At 53.9% G+C, this 12,601-nt stretch overlaps 1 protein-coding gene across 5 annotated transcripts in view; it reads right to left on the reverse strand.

Annotated features, from left to right (window-relative positions):
- GRK4 (G protein-coupled receptor kinase 4) overlaps positions 1 to 12,601 on the reverse strand; it is a 57,344-nt gene that overhangs the window by 7,129 nt on the left and 37,614 nt on the right. For 3 of the 5 annotated variants that reach the window (XM_043447846.1, XM_043447844.1, XM_043447843.1), the window contains exons 8-13: positions 11,432 to 11,572; positions 9,100 to 9,261; positions 8,196 to 8,281; positions 5,404 to 5,441; positions 2,438 to 2,527; positions 1,147 to 1,355 (exon numbers count right to left, since the gene is read on the reverse strand). In XM_043447846.1, coding sequence (XP_043303781.1) covers positions 1,147 to 1,355; positions 2,438 to 2,527; positions 5,404 to 5,441; positions 8,196 to 8,281; positions 9,100 to 9,261; positions 11,432 to 11,572 — 726 coding nt within the window. Of the gene's footprint in view, positions 1 to 1,146; positions 1,356 to 2,437; positions 2,528 to 5,403; positions 5,442 to 8,195; positions 8,282 to 9,099; positions 9,291 to 11,431; positions 11,573 to 12,601 lie in introns of all 5 variants that reach the window. The other 2 variants (XM_043447847.1, XM_043447845.1) reach the window with 1 other exon arrangement.

The following is a 12,601-nucleotide window of genomic DNA, read 5'->3' on the forward strand; positions in this document are numbered from 1 at the left end:
CGCCTCCCAGGGAGGCTGCCTGCCCCGCGGCCTCGGCTCTCAGCCGGAACCCACGCCGCTCCCCTCCACAGACGCAGAGAGCTGGGCCTGCCCCAGGCCTGCACACCTCTGAACACCGAGGCTTTGGCCCGGCCCTTCCCCCTTCCTGGACCCCCTCCCCACCCATCCCCAGCTCCCAAACCCTGCAGGCGATGCCTCCCCGCTCCTTACCCACTCTGCCAGCACCGAGGGCCGAGACCCCCACCCGAATCACCGCAAAGCCCTGGCTGGCCCCCTCCTTTGTGCCGGCCCATCGCCCCCTGCCCCCTGCCCTCCGCCCACAGCCAGCCCCTCCCGCTCCCCCAGGCAGAGCCAGGCCTCACAGCCCACCCACCCGCCCTGAGCAGATGAGGGCACCAGGCAAGAGCGTGGAAGGGGTGAGACTACTGCCCCTGTTACTCACTGCTGGGCAGGGGCCCGTGGGGATTCTCAATAAACCCTCCTGAATGCAAACGAAGTTTAAAGTTTGCTCAGAAAACCCTTCATGTTGGCTTAAGAGAAGTAAGTGACAAGGAGCACTTCTCTCTCTCCTTACTGCGAACTCTACCTGTACCTGGGTCCCTGGTTGGAGCAGGACACCCTTTTAATCCTAGAGGGAGAAGCCTTGCCTTGGAAGGGCACCCTACCGCCCTGGGGACCAGGCACACCTCCCAGCTGGGAAAAGCCAAAATGCTGAGCCTAAACTGGCGAGGCCACAACCCCTGAGGTTCCTCCACCCCAAGTTACCACTGAGATCAGACCCAGTGCCATACCTGACTTCTGGACTCTGATGACATGGGTTCGAGTTCTACTACTCTCCACAACTGTTAGGACCTTGAGCAGCTTACCCTCAGCCTGCTCTTGCGGCCACAGTGGCAGGCGCATGGCCCACCATCGAGCCAGGCGCTGCAGAGGGCCCCGAAGGGTCTGTTGCCTGTTAGTGTCCCGTGAGGCTGGCCAGGACCCGGCCTGCCCTGCCCTTCCAGCAGCACCTTCGGGGACAGCAAACAGTGACCTCTGCTCTGCTCTGAGTGACCAGGGCCCCCGAGAGGAGGCCCCTGCTCAGCCCGACCGGACTGACGGACGGCTGCGCTCCCCACCGTGCCGCCCCGCCCGACCCCGACCCACCATGCTGCAGATGGACCTGGCGTCCTCGGAGAACTTCTCAGAGTACTGCTCCGCCTCTCGCTTCACTCTCCGCTCCACCTCCTCACGCTTGACCTTCTCTTTGTATTTTTTGAATGGAGAGCGGCCCTCAATCATCTCGTATATCAGACAGCCGAGCCCCCACCAATCGGGACTGAATGTGTAGCTCTCGGAGCTGATAACTTCTGGAGCTGCACAACAAATACAGGAGATTTCAGTTAAACGTCCTTGTGCTGAATGGCAAACAACTGCAAAAACCACTACAACACTGTAAAGTAATTAGCCTCCAACTAATAAAAATAAATGAAAGAAAAAAAAAAAAAAAGTTAATGTCTGTTTCTACACGATGAACCCTGGAAACGTGAAGCTAACAAGGCAGACACAAAAGGCCAGACAGTGTGTCCACCCAGATGAGGTAGAACAGACAAGTCCGTGGAGACGGAAAGTCCATTAGTGGCTGCAAGGCTGGCAGAGAAGGTGAGGAGCTGGGTAACTGCTAGTGGGTGCGCGGCGTCTTTTCTGAGGGGATGAGAAGATTCTGAAATCAGGGCTGATAGCTGCACAGCTCTGCCTATTGCTGAGACCCCCTGGACAGTACACTTCAGACGGGCGGACTGCGTCCAGTGGACACGGCTGTGCTTCTACCGCAGGGAGCGCTGGTTTGACTCCTGATTGAGAACTAAGATCCCACACGCTGCTGTGGAATGGCCAAAACGAACATTCGTGGGTTTTATGGTATGTGAATTATATTTCAGCAAAGCTGTTATCAGAAACAGTTCCCACTGTTCAGAGTATGAAGTGAACCGCTGCAGAGTAACTACCGTGGCAAACGGTGCTCTGTGGGAGGACCGCCCCCCCCATCAGGCAGAGCCAGGCCCCCAGGCTAAGGCCCCAGCAGCCACAGTGGACGCCAAGGTCAGTGCAAGACTCAGCAGAGGCCCCCAGCTCACTCGTATCGGGGGCCCCCTGCTCGGGCAGAGTCAGGCGGTCCCTGCTCGGAGCTGACCCAAGACCTGGCCTCTGGTTCACGAAGCCTTTGCAATGACTTGGTCACCCTCAGGAGGGGTGTGTGGAGCCAGCGAGGACAGCGAGGAGGCCACTGTCCCGTCCTGGCTCTGCCCCAGGTGATAAGGGCAGGTGGGGGCGGGTACAGACCTCAGATACCACCACGCTACCCCACAGTGGCCAGGACGACCCCAGGACCCTCCACACGGTCAGCTCTCTGCGTCCTGAGGCCGGGAGTGCGGGGAGAACCGGGAGGCCGGTCACGTACCCATGTAGCCCAGTGTTCCAACTCTTCCATTGATCTTCTCCCCTTCTGGGACCTCCAAGGCCAAGCCAAGATCTGAAATCCGGATGTGTCCTGCATGCAGCCAAACACAGGACACAAATCACGGGGGCCAGCTGACACTTGGACAATAAATAATGGAAAAAAATCTAAAACACATGGATGGAAGTTACAGTAATGCATACTTGGAAACATTTACATCTAAAATTATATGACACTTATTCCTTGGAAGAAAAGCCATGACAAACCTAGACAGCATATTAAAAAGCAGAGACATCACTTTGCTGACAAAGGTCCAGATAATTAAAGCAATGGTTTTTCTAGTAGTCATGTATGGATGTGAGAGCTGGACCGTAAAGAAGGCTGAGTGCTGAAGAATTGATGCTTTTGAACTGTGGTATTGGAGAAGACTCTTGAGAGTCCCTTACAGCAAGGAGATGAAACCAGTCAATCCTAAAGGAAATCAGTCCTGAATATTCATTGGAAGGACTGATGCTGAAGCTGAAACTCCAATACTTTGGCCACCTGATGCAAAGAGCTGACTCATTGGAAAAGACTGATTGCTGGAAAAGATTGAAGGCAAGAGGAGAAGGGGGCGACAGAGATGAGATGGTTGGATGGCATCTCTGACTTGATGGACGTGAGTTTGAGCAAGTTCCAGAATTTGGTGAAGGGCAGGGAAGCATGGTGTGCTACAGTCCATGGGGTCGCAAAGAGTTAGACACAACTTAGGAGCTCAGTAACAACAACAACTATAGAAGATACAAACATAACGCAGTTCTCTTTGTCAACTGAACCACCTGCTTAATTTCATAAACCAAATCCCCCTTAAAGTTTGCAAAACAAACTGCTTCCATATTCAGAATGGACAAATAGTAAATGTATCTTGAAATGTAGACGAATAGACAACAGCTTTTTTTTTTACCCTAAATTCAATACAAATATCAAGTTCTACTTTACACATGAAAACGGAAAACCTAACAAGCTGTCTATAACGGAAATGAAGAAGTACTTGAGGACAATCCTATTACTCTTATGGTCTATGGCTTACTGGTAGAAAATTAGTTCTTAAGAATTTTAATTCCATAACAGTAAAAATGCTAAAGTCAATTGCACGTTTTAAGTCTGAGAAACTAAAGTATAGGTAGAATTACATTTTAAAAAATTAAAAGAATAGGAAAACACAAAGAAAAGATTTAAAGTCTCCTGAAATCAAGACAAGCACAACAAAGCTTTGTCACTTCCTTCTATTCTTAATGGGAATGGGACCTGGTCCCTGGTGTATAAAGAACAAGTGACACAGTGACTGCCACAGAAATGATGCTGGCTGCCTGCATTTGGGCAGGACGAGGCAGGTCTGCACCACTCCTGGCCACAGCTAGGAGCCACAGGGCCAGTCAGGATGGACTCTCTCTGGGCGGGAGACCCACACCAAGGCGCTCTGCTGGGGCAGCAGGTGTTTCCCTCGGGAGCACCGGCAAAGCCTGGTCAAGCCAGACACTGCCCACCGGGAGCAGGGGACACAGAGGCCCCCAGTGGCTCCCGCCGGGACACCTGCCAAACCTGGGCACAGCTGGACCCAAGAGGGGAGACGCCTGAACCCCTGGTGGCTGCCACGTGGGCACAGACGCCCGGGCGGGTTCCACCACTTGTGCAGAGCCCGGTGGAGAGACCTCACTGGAGGTGCGCTTCCTCCTGGGACTGTCAGGAGCCAGAGCCAGCCACCCAGGCGAGGGCGGTGCGATCTGCCCAAGGTGGACTCACTGCGGGAATGACAGACTCGTTTAACACTGGAAAACCAACTGGTGGATTAACCATATTAAAAAAACAATCAACACATAGTCATTTTGGGAGAAAACACACTGACAAAATTCAAGTGCCATTTTTTAAAAAGAAAAAATTCTTAAATCTTAATTTCTATAAAAGTACTACAGCATGGATTTCCCTGGTGGTCCAGTGGCTAAGACTTCACACTCCCCTGTATTGGTTTGGGAAACTGGATCCCACATGATGTGACTAAAGACCCCACGGGATGCAACTATTAATACAAGATCCGTGTGCTGCAACAAAGACCCAGCACAGACACACAAACATTTAAGTACTACAGCAGATTCCATACTTCATGGTGATATGCTGAAAGGCTATCCCTGAGATCAGAAATAAGGAAAGGACTCCTGCTGTTACAACTTCTAGTAAACACTGGGTTGAATGTCCCACCTGGTGTCCCGAGGCACCAGACAGAAACCAAAGGGCAGGACCTGGAAAGGCAGACAGAAAGTGGTCATCTGCCAAAGGTATGAGGGTATATGCACAAAGTCCAGCAAGTCTACAGCCTTCCAGAATTCAGCAACTTTAACATGGTCACAGCCATAAAATCAATTGCAATTATAAATGAAAGCACAAATCACGAAAGAAAAAAATTAGAAGATGACTTCATTAACTTAAAAACATTTACATTTTATAAAGGACTGGCATAAAAAATATACAAAGAACTCTTAAAACTCAATAATAAGGAAAAGAAACAATTAAAAATGGGCAGAAGACCTGAAAAGACACATTGCCAAAGAAGATAAACAGGCGGCAAGTAAGCCCATGAGAAGCGTCTTCAGGGAAATGCAAATCAAGCAAGAGCCCAGGCCGCACCTGAGAGAACGCCCGAGCACGGAGGGCGTGGACTCACGCCGCTGAGAATAAAGCAAGGTGACCCAGGAGAGAGAGGAGCAGGAGAGGAGAAGCTGCTCTTACTGCCAGTCAGACTGAAAATCGGAAGCGCCTCTGCTTCCTGCCTAGACACAGGGGGACGACGGGGAGGCCCCGTTCTGTTTCTAGGAGGGCGCACACCCAGGGCGTCGCCTGCTGCTGACCCCTGGCGGCACTAGGCGGTAGTCCACCCTGACTTCCTGCGAGTCCCTCTGAACGAAGGCTACAGGCGGCGGGAAAGGCTCGCTCACCGTGATCATCGAGGAGAATGTTCTCGGGCTTTAAGTCCCTGCAAGGGAAGGAAACAACAGCACAAAGTCAGTGATTTGGGGCGCGACACTGGGCTCCATCGGTTTCAGGGGGCAGACCCGCAGACAGTTCCGCGCTCTGAGCCGCGGCGGCGAGCCGGCAGGTAACGGGGCCTCCGTCTGCGGGTCCGTGGGAGCCCGCGTGTTGCCACAGGCTCCAGTGGCCACGAGGAGGCGGGGGCGGCTCTACAGACGGCGTGCAGTGAGGGCGCAGAGCTCACCGCTCCGTGCGGGTGCTCGGGTTTCGCAGGAGGCGATCAGGCCGGCGGTGAGGAGTCAGTCCTTGACGAACTCGGCTCCATTTCTCTCACCATTAACAGACTGTCAGGAATGTCTACGACTGGAAATCCCCCATACAAGAGGAGTTCCATTTCAGGGTCAGATCCTGGCTCTGCCCGCCGTCAGCAACGTGGCCTCCGCGTCCTCACCAGGAGGGCCCATGCGCAGCGCCTGCTTCCAGGGCTGGGCAGCATCCAGGGAGGCCAGGCCTTGTGTCGGGGAGCGTGTGACCCATGGCACTGTTTATCAGTTCACTGCCAACTAGGGCAATGCCACAAACTTCAAACATGTGTGTGCGTCACCAAAGACTAAAATATCTAAATGTCGTATCTCAAGCTACTTGTTTTTTTCCCTTAGCAAGGAAAAAAACCTAGTTTTCAGAGGATTTATATTTAGCTCTGACTTCAGGTGTGGTCCTGTCACACTGACCCATCTCACTCAGCACGGCCCCTCTGTCTGCAGCCACGTCTCCAGAACCTGCAGAGGAGACCGAGGTCAGCAGAATGGAGCCGCTGTTCCGAGGTGCTGGTCCCAGGAGAGTCCCGCAGAACCCGGTGCCAGCTCAGGGGGCGGGGGCCGCAGACACTGAAATGCCCTGGGGTCAAAACTGCAGGCCCAGAAGAGACCAGAAGGAACACGTGGGCGTGGGGCTCTGCGTAGACACCATTCCTGGGAAGACACTGTCGCTGGTCTCCCTGGGGAGCAGAGAAGGGAATGGGCGCCCTCTGCCTGCCCTGCCCAGCCACGGGCAGTCTGGTTTTTTCTCTGTATTTAAAGAGTCCTGGTAAATGCTGTCGACAAGGTAACCCTCCTTGACACGGGACGTTCACAGGCACAACCACACGCACAGGACAGCCGCCCGCCTGCCTCACCTCAAACGCCTCACCAGGCGCCCTAAAGCCCCACTGCCCCAGGGCAGCCAACCTGGGGCCCAGCCAGAGACCCAGCGACTCCTGGCCACCTCCTTGCTGGTGTGAGAAGCTGCCCTAAAACACTCCCACCGCCTCTGCACTCAGCTGTCAACCAACCACCAGTCACCTGCTCCGAAAGGAGACACGCAGTATATACTGCACAAAATAATGACAAGAGCAGCAGTAACAGTGGGCTTCCCAGTGGCGCTAGTGGTAAAGAACCTGCCTGCCAATGCAGGAGAGGCGGGTTCAGGCCCTGGGTCGGGAAGATCCCCTGGAGGAGAGCACGGCAACCCACTCCAGCATTCTCGCCGGGACAAGCCCACGGACAGAGGAGCCTGGTGGGGTAGAGTCCATGGGTCTCGAAGAGCTGGACACGGCTGAGTGCCGGAGCACGGCAGTCACGCCCTCAGCACCTCCTTCGGCGCGCTCACTGGGTACCAAGGCATGTGCTTAAGCGTTTTACACACGTCTCCTGGGATGATCACAGCGTCTCTGGAGGCTGTTTAGACACTCTTGGGGTGTAGGTGCCACACTCAGGGTGCAGCCATGTCACTGGATCACTTGGATGCCAGGCGACAGGCTGGGACCAACGCCAAAGCAGCGTGCCTACACCCTGCCCTGCCCCACACCCTGGGCATCTGCCAGGGCAGAGCGCCGCAGCTCAGGTTACAAAGTGCTGTCCTCTCTCACGCCTTCCCTCAAAAACCACTTCCCCAGGGAGCGGCCTGAGGCCCAGTGGCTAAGACTCTGAACTTCCACGCAGGGGCCCCGGGACTCCATCCCTGGGAGGGAACCAGACCCCACACGCTACATCCAAGGACCCTGCCTTCCACTGCTGAGGCCTGGCGCAGACAAAACACGTAAAAAACAAACATTCAAAAGTTTAAAAAGCCCCTCCTGTGTGCCTCTTCTTTTCTGACTTTGGAGCTGCTAAAATAGGACAGCATTTTAATTTGTACCACCTCTGTGCAAAGAGGGGAGAAGGCAATGGCACCCCACTCCAGTACTCTTGCCTGGAGAACCCCAGGGATGGGGGAGCCTGGTGGGCTGCCGTCTTTGGGGTCGCACAGAGTCAAACACGACTGAAGCGACTTAGCAGCAGCAGCAGCAGTGCAAAGAGGAAGACGCTCTCTCTAGGCCCTGGTCTGATGAGAGCTGTCAGCAGCGGTCTCTGAGGAAAGATAAGAGGGCACGGGGACCTTCCCCGTGAAGGGCCTTGGAGGCGGGACGGACTGTCAGAGCCCGAAGGCCATGGCTCGTTCACCCAAAAGACGCTTGGGGGCGCCTCCTGATGGCAGGTGTCATGGACGCAGTGGGCACGAGGCAGACCTGCTCAGCCAGAGGGCATCCGGGAGCCCAGGGCAGAAGGCTGGGGAGCGGAACCTTCTGACCAGCGCAGGGAGTGCGTCTCAACACCAGAAGCAGGCCAAGGCAGCTCAGCCGGGCTTAACTGTAACAAGCTCACTTCCTCCAGCAGCCACGTAGGAATCAGAGCTCCTCCAGCCCCCCTGTAAGCCCCAGAGCAGCAGCCCGTGCCCCCACCTTCTGCACAACTCATGGTGGGTGGGACCGTCATCCATCAGCCCAGCCTGCTGGGAGCTGATCCTCAGGAGATACTCAACTTGGCTCTGGGCCATGAAAGATAAAGAAGAAAAATCACATCAGAACTGGGATGGAGAGGAGGAAGGTCTTCAAGGAAGCTGGTCAGCCAAGGGGACCGGCCCCAGGGTGGGCAACATGGAGCACTCTGAGGACCAGCCAGGGGAGGGGGCTTCTAGGAAGTGCCCGTCTGTGCACTAATTCTGCATGACAGTGGGAGGAGCCTGGGAAGAAAGGCCCCTGAGAGGGCAGATGCATGAGCAGGGCAGGGAAGACAGGAGGACGCTGGACAAGCTCCGGGAGAGCAAGCCCATCTGAGGAGGACGTGACCTCAGCCACTGACCGCGGAGAATACAGAGGAATCGCAGAAATAGGCAGGACTGATTTGGGAACCAGATTCAGGGAGGAGGTGGGCTAAAGGGGGAGGAGCAGGCAGTTCCTTCTCGGGAACTGAGAAGGCCAGCTGGACGCACCCACTAGGAGACAAGTGCACATGGCCCGCAGGTGGACGCGCTGGGCTGAACGCAGGCAGCAGCCTGGGGGTGGCCCCGAAGTGTCAGCGCCCAGGACACCAGCTTCTAAAGGTGGCGAAGGGGCTACTGTCCCTAAAACCTAGATTTATTCATCACACAAATCTAATTCCATCTACGGCATTTAATTTTCTCTACTGAATTCTAAGATGAAAACAGTATTAAAATAAGTACAATTATTTCAGAACATTTGTTATTTTGTTGGAATATCGTCCCCAGACCTCAGTGGAACTGTCAGAATGTCTAAGAACCTTGGAAACGGGTTCCTCTCGTGCTTGTGAGCAGCATGACCAACTTCCGGGGCCCTGTGTGCCTACCTGTATACGATGCGCTCCCGCTGCAAATCCTCCAGACCACAGCACAGCTCGGCCGCGTAGAAGATGGCTCTCTGCTCCTCGAAGCCGGGGTCGCCCAGGTTGTAAATGTGAAACTTCAGGTCCCCTCCGTTCATGATGGTTAGCACCAAGCACAAGGACTTTCTGGTTTGGTATGTGTAACATAGACTAACCTGAGGACAGCAGCACAGTAGGAAGCAAAATGCAAGAACCTGCTCGTTCACTGGCGACGTACTCTATTTGCAAGCAATAATGAGAACACCAAAACGCTGCCTGCTTTGGGGGAGAAGTACACCGTGCACCATCTCAAACCTCTACCTGATGAAGAATCTAACGGCTGCTCGGCGTTGAAAGCAGAGCACTTCCTAAGTGCGTGCGTGCTCGGTCGTGTCCAACCCTGTGAGCCCATGGACTGTAGGCCGCCCGGCTCCTCTGTCCATGGAATGTCCCAGCCAAGAATACTGGAGTGGGTTGTCATTTCCTTCTCCAGGGGATCGTCCCCACCCAGGGATCAAACTTGAGTCTCCCACGTCTCCTGCACTGGCCGGTGGATTCTTTGCCGCTGAGCCACTGGGGAAGCCGTGTCTAAGCAAGTAGGCGCCAACCTTCACAAAGAACCTGGCGTGGCGCCCCTGGAAGCTACATTCTGATTGTTGGGCACCGGCACTCCACACTTGCGGACGGTCTGCGCTCAGCGTGGAAGTCAGACGCCTCCGGCAGTGCAAGAGGGGTCCAGAGCCGCTCGATTCTTCCAGCGTTGTGTCACCAGTCACACCCTGAAGGTGCGAGTCTCCCCTGTGGTCTCACCTCCGGCACCTCTGTTACGTGCACACCTAGGGGATACATCTCAGATGTGCCCATATACTGGTTTTGTGAGCCTCTCTCCTGAAGTGCCTGTTCAAGCTCTTCACCCCCTTTCCTGCGGGTCTGCACGTCAGTTTACACCCATGAGTACACACACACACGCCCTTCTGGGATTCTAGCTGGGGCTGCATTTCACTCATCTTACTGCCATCACAGCCCTGAGGCTCCCAGTCGATGAACAGGGCACTCCCACCGCTTGCATAGGGTATCTTTAAGTTTTTGTAAATAGTGTTTTACAGTTTCCAGTGTAGAAGTCTTGCACATTTCATTGGATTTTTGCCTAGATTCTGATGTTTCTTAATGCTATTGTAAATGGTTTCAATCGAAGTTTTTCAAACTGTTTTCTATCTAATTGGTGCCATACCTAATAACCTGGCCAAATTCTCAACCAGTTATCTAGAGAGTCTTGGACTGCCTACACACACAGTCATGTTGTGGTGGGGGGTTGGGGAGGGGCTGTGGGGAGGAGAGGAGATGAACTCGACAGAAGTACCAGTCAGGACCCCCTCAGATCGGCCATAAGCAGGAAGTAAGGAAGAGTATCAAGGGCAAAGGAAAGTATTTCCAGGATCCTGGCGAGAGGCCAGGAGTACAGAAACCAAAATGTTGTATTTCAGTAGAATAAACCATAACTATTATCTTTGTCCCTTTCACAGCGCTAGGCTAGATTTTGGGGTTTGGAGGTAGTTACACAAATATGTTTAAAGCGACTCTAAGATGAGCCCGTTTTATCAAAGGTTTGTACAGGTACATAGGTTGTAAAGCATGTACACAGGTTGACATGCCACACACACAAACCCTTGCTATTAAATGAGGTGACAGTTCTGAAGGCCTGTCTGTCTTGGAAGCTTTGTGTCAGCACAATGCCGCTGACCTCAGAACTGAGAAGTAAATGACACCATGCAGCCTTTTGTAAGTTGCCTTTTCCTCTCTTCCTTCAACATGTAATTAGATGGAGGAAGCAGCTGTGGAGATGAAAACCCCGCTACTTAACGCACAGCCTGGACCCAGGCCCCCTGGGCTCAGCCCTGACCCACACAGGGAGGGTGGAGTCAGGCCTCACACAGCTGGGCCTGCTGAGGGCGAGTAGTGACCCAGAAAGAGGGCAGAGGCGGGCACAGACGAGGCCTGGGTGAGGGGCTGGGCAGAGAAGCATCTTCAAGCCTCTCATCCATCTGGGGCTTCAGCCAACCACAGCGTGAGCCCATCTGCTGATGCCCCAGAGGGCAGAGGGTCAGCGCCAGACCGGGGGGTGGGGACAGGGACAGACTCGTCACAAACCGCCTGTGTCCAGGGAGGGCTGGGCAGGACAGCGGAGGGCCGCTCCTGCACCGCTCCCCACCAGCGGCTGGACAGCGAGCCAGGACGGGCTTGTGTCCAGCGGCAGGCGCGCTGGACAAACGCCACTTGCCCAGCTCCCCATCCCCGGGAGGACAGAGGAGATACTTACTACAAACCTACTGTGCACTTTCTCTAGGATCCTTTTCTCGTTTAGGGCCATGGCCTCCCCTTTCCTTCTCTTTATCCTTTTCTTCTCTAGCTTCTTACAGGCGTACATTTTTCCTGTAGCTCGCACTTGACAGGCACAAACCTAGTTTTTGGAAAAAAAACAACAGTTCATATCCACTTGGCAGTTCTCAGGCTACCAAGAGAAAAGAGTGTTCTCCATGACAACTCCCTCTGGTCAAGAGCAGCATGGACTCTGTGGAGCCAAGACCAGGGCCGTCACGGCCGCGGCTGGGTCCCCGTGGGCACTGCCCTCTGACCCTTGGGTCCTTGTTTAAGAAGGGAGCTTATGAACCGAGCACAAAGATGGCAGAACTTGCTCTGTGAGATCCTGCTGCATCTGCTTAAATATGTCTCCCGGCGGTCTTTCTACTTTCTGCACAAGAATGAAAGTTTCTGACAGTAAATATTCTTGATTACTTTTAAAATTCAAGAATACGTGTATTTCATAGAATCCATAGACTTTCATACCTTTATTTTACTTAATTAGTTCTTAAAGTAATATTTATATGTTACTTCACATTATGAAAACTTCCAAACAAAGGTAAGAGAAGAGAACAGTACAGCAAAGCTCCCAGCTCCCAGCCTTCCCTGGAGGCTCAGTGGCAGAGAATCTGTTTGCGATGCAGGAGCTGCAGGAGACGTGGGTCCGACCCCGGGTCGGAAGGTCCCCTGGAGGAGGAAGCAGCGGCCCACTGCAGTCCTCTGGCCTGGAAATCCCACGGACGGAGGAGCCTGGCGGGCTACAGGCCGTGCAGTTGCAGAGTGGACACAGCTGAGCAGCTGAACCACGACCACCAGCCTTCCAGCCCCCAGGCTGTCCACGCGGGCTGTCAGGGTTCCGCTGCCTGCCACCCGCCCCACACCCCAGACACACATGCCCCACATCTGCACACACACATGCCACACACGTGTGCACAAGGATTACTTAATTTTTTAAATTTTAACTAAATTAATTTTACATATTTATTTATTTGGCTCTGCCGGCTCTTAGCTACAGCATGTGGGATCTCTGTTGCATCATGCAGGATCTTGAGGTGGGACATGTGAAATCCAGTTCCCTGGCCAGGGATTGAACCTGGACCCGCTGCATTGGGAGCACCGAGTCTTAGCC

The sequence above is a fragment of the Cervus canadensis genome, chromosome 26 (assembly GCF_019320065.1).
Source record: "Cervus canadensis isolate Bull #8, Minnesota chromosome 26, ASM1932006v1, whole genome shotgun sequence".
Taxonomy (NCBI): Eukaryota; Metazoa; Chordata; class Mammalia; order Artiodactyla; family Cervidae; genus Cervus; species Cervus canadensis.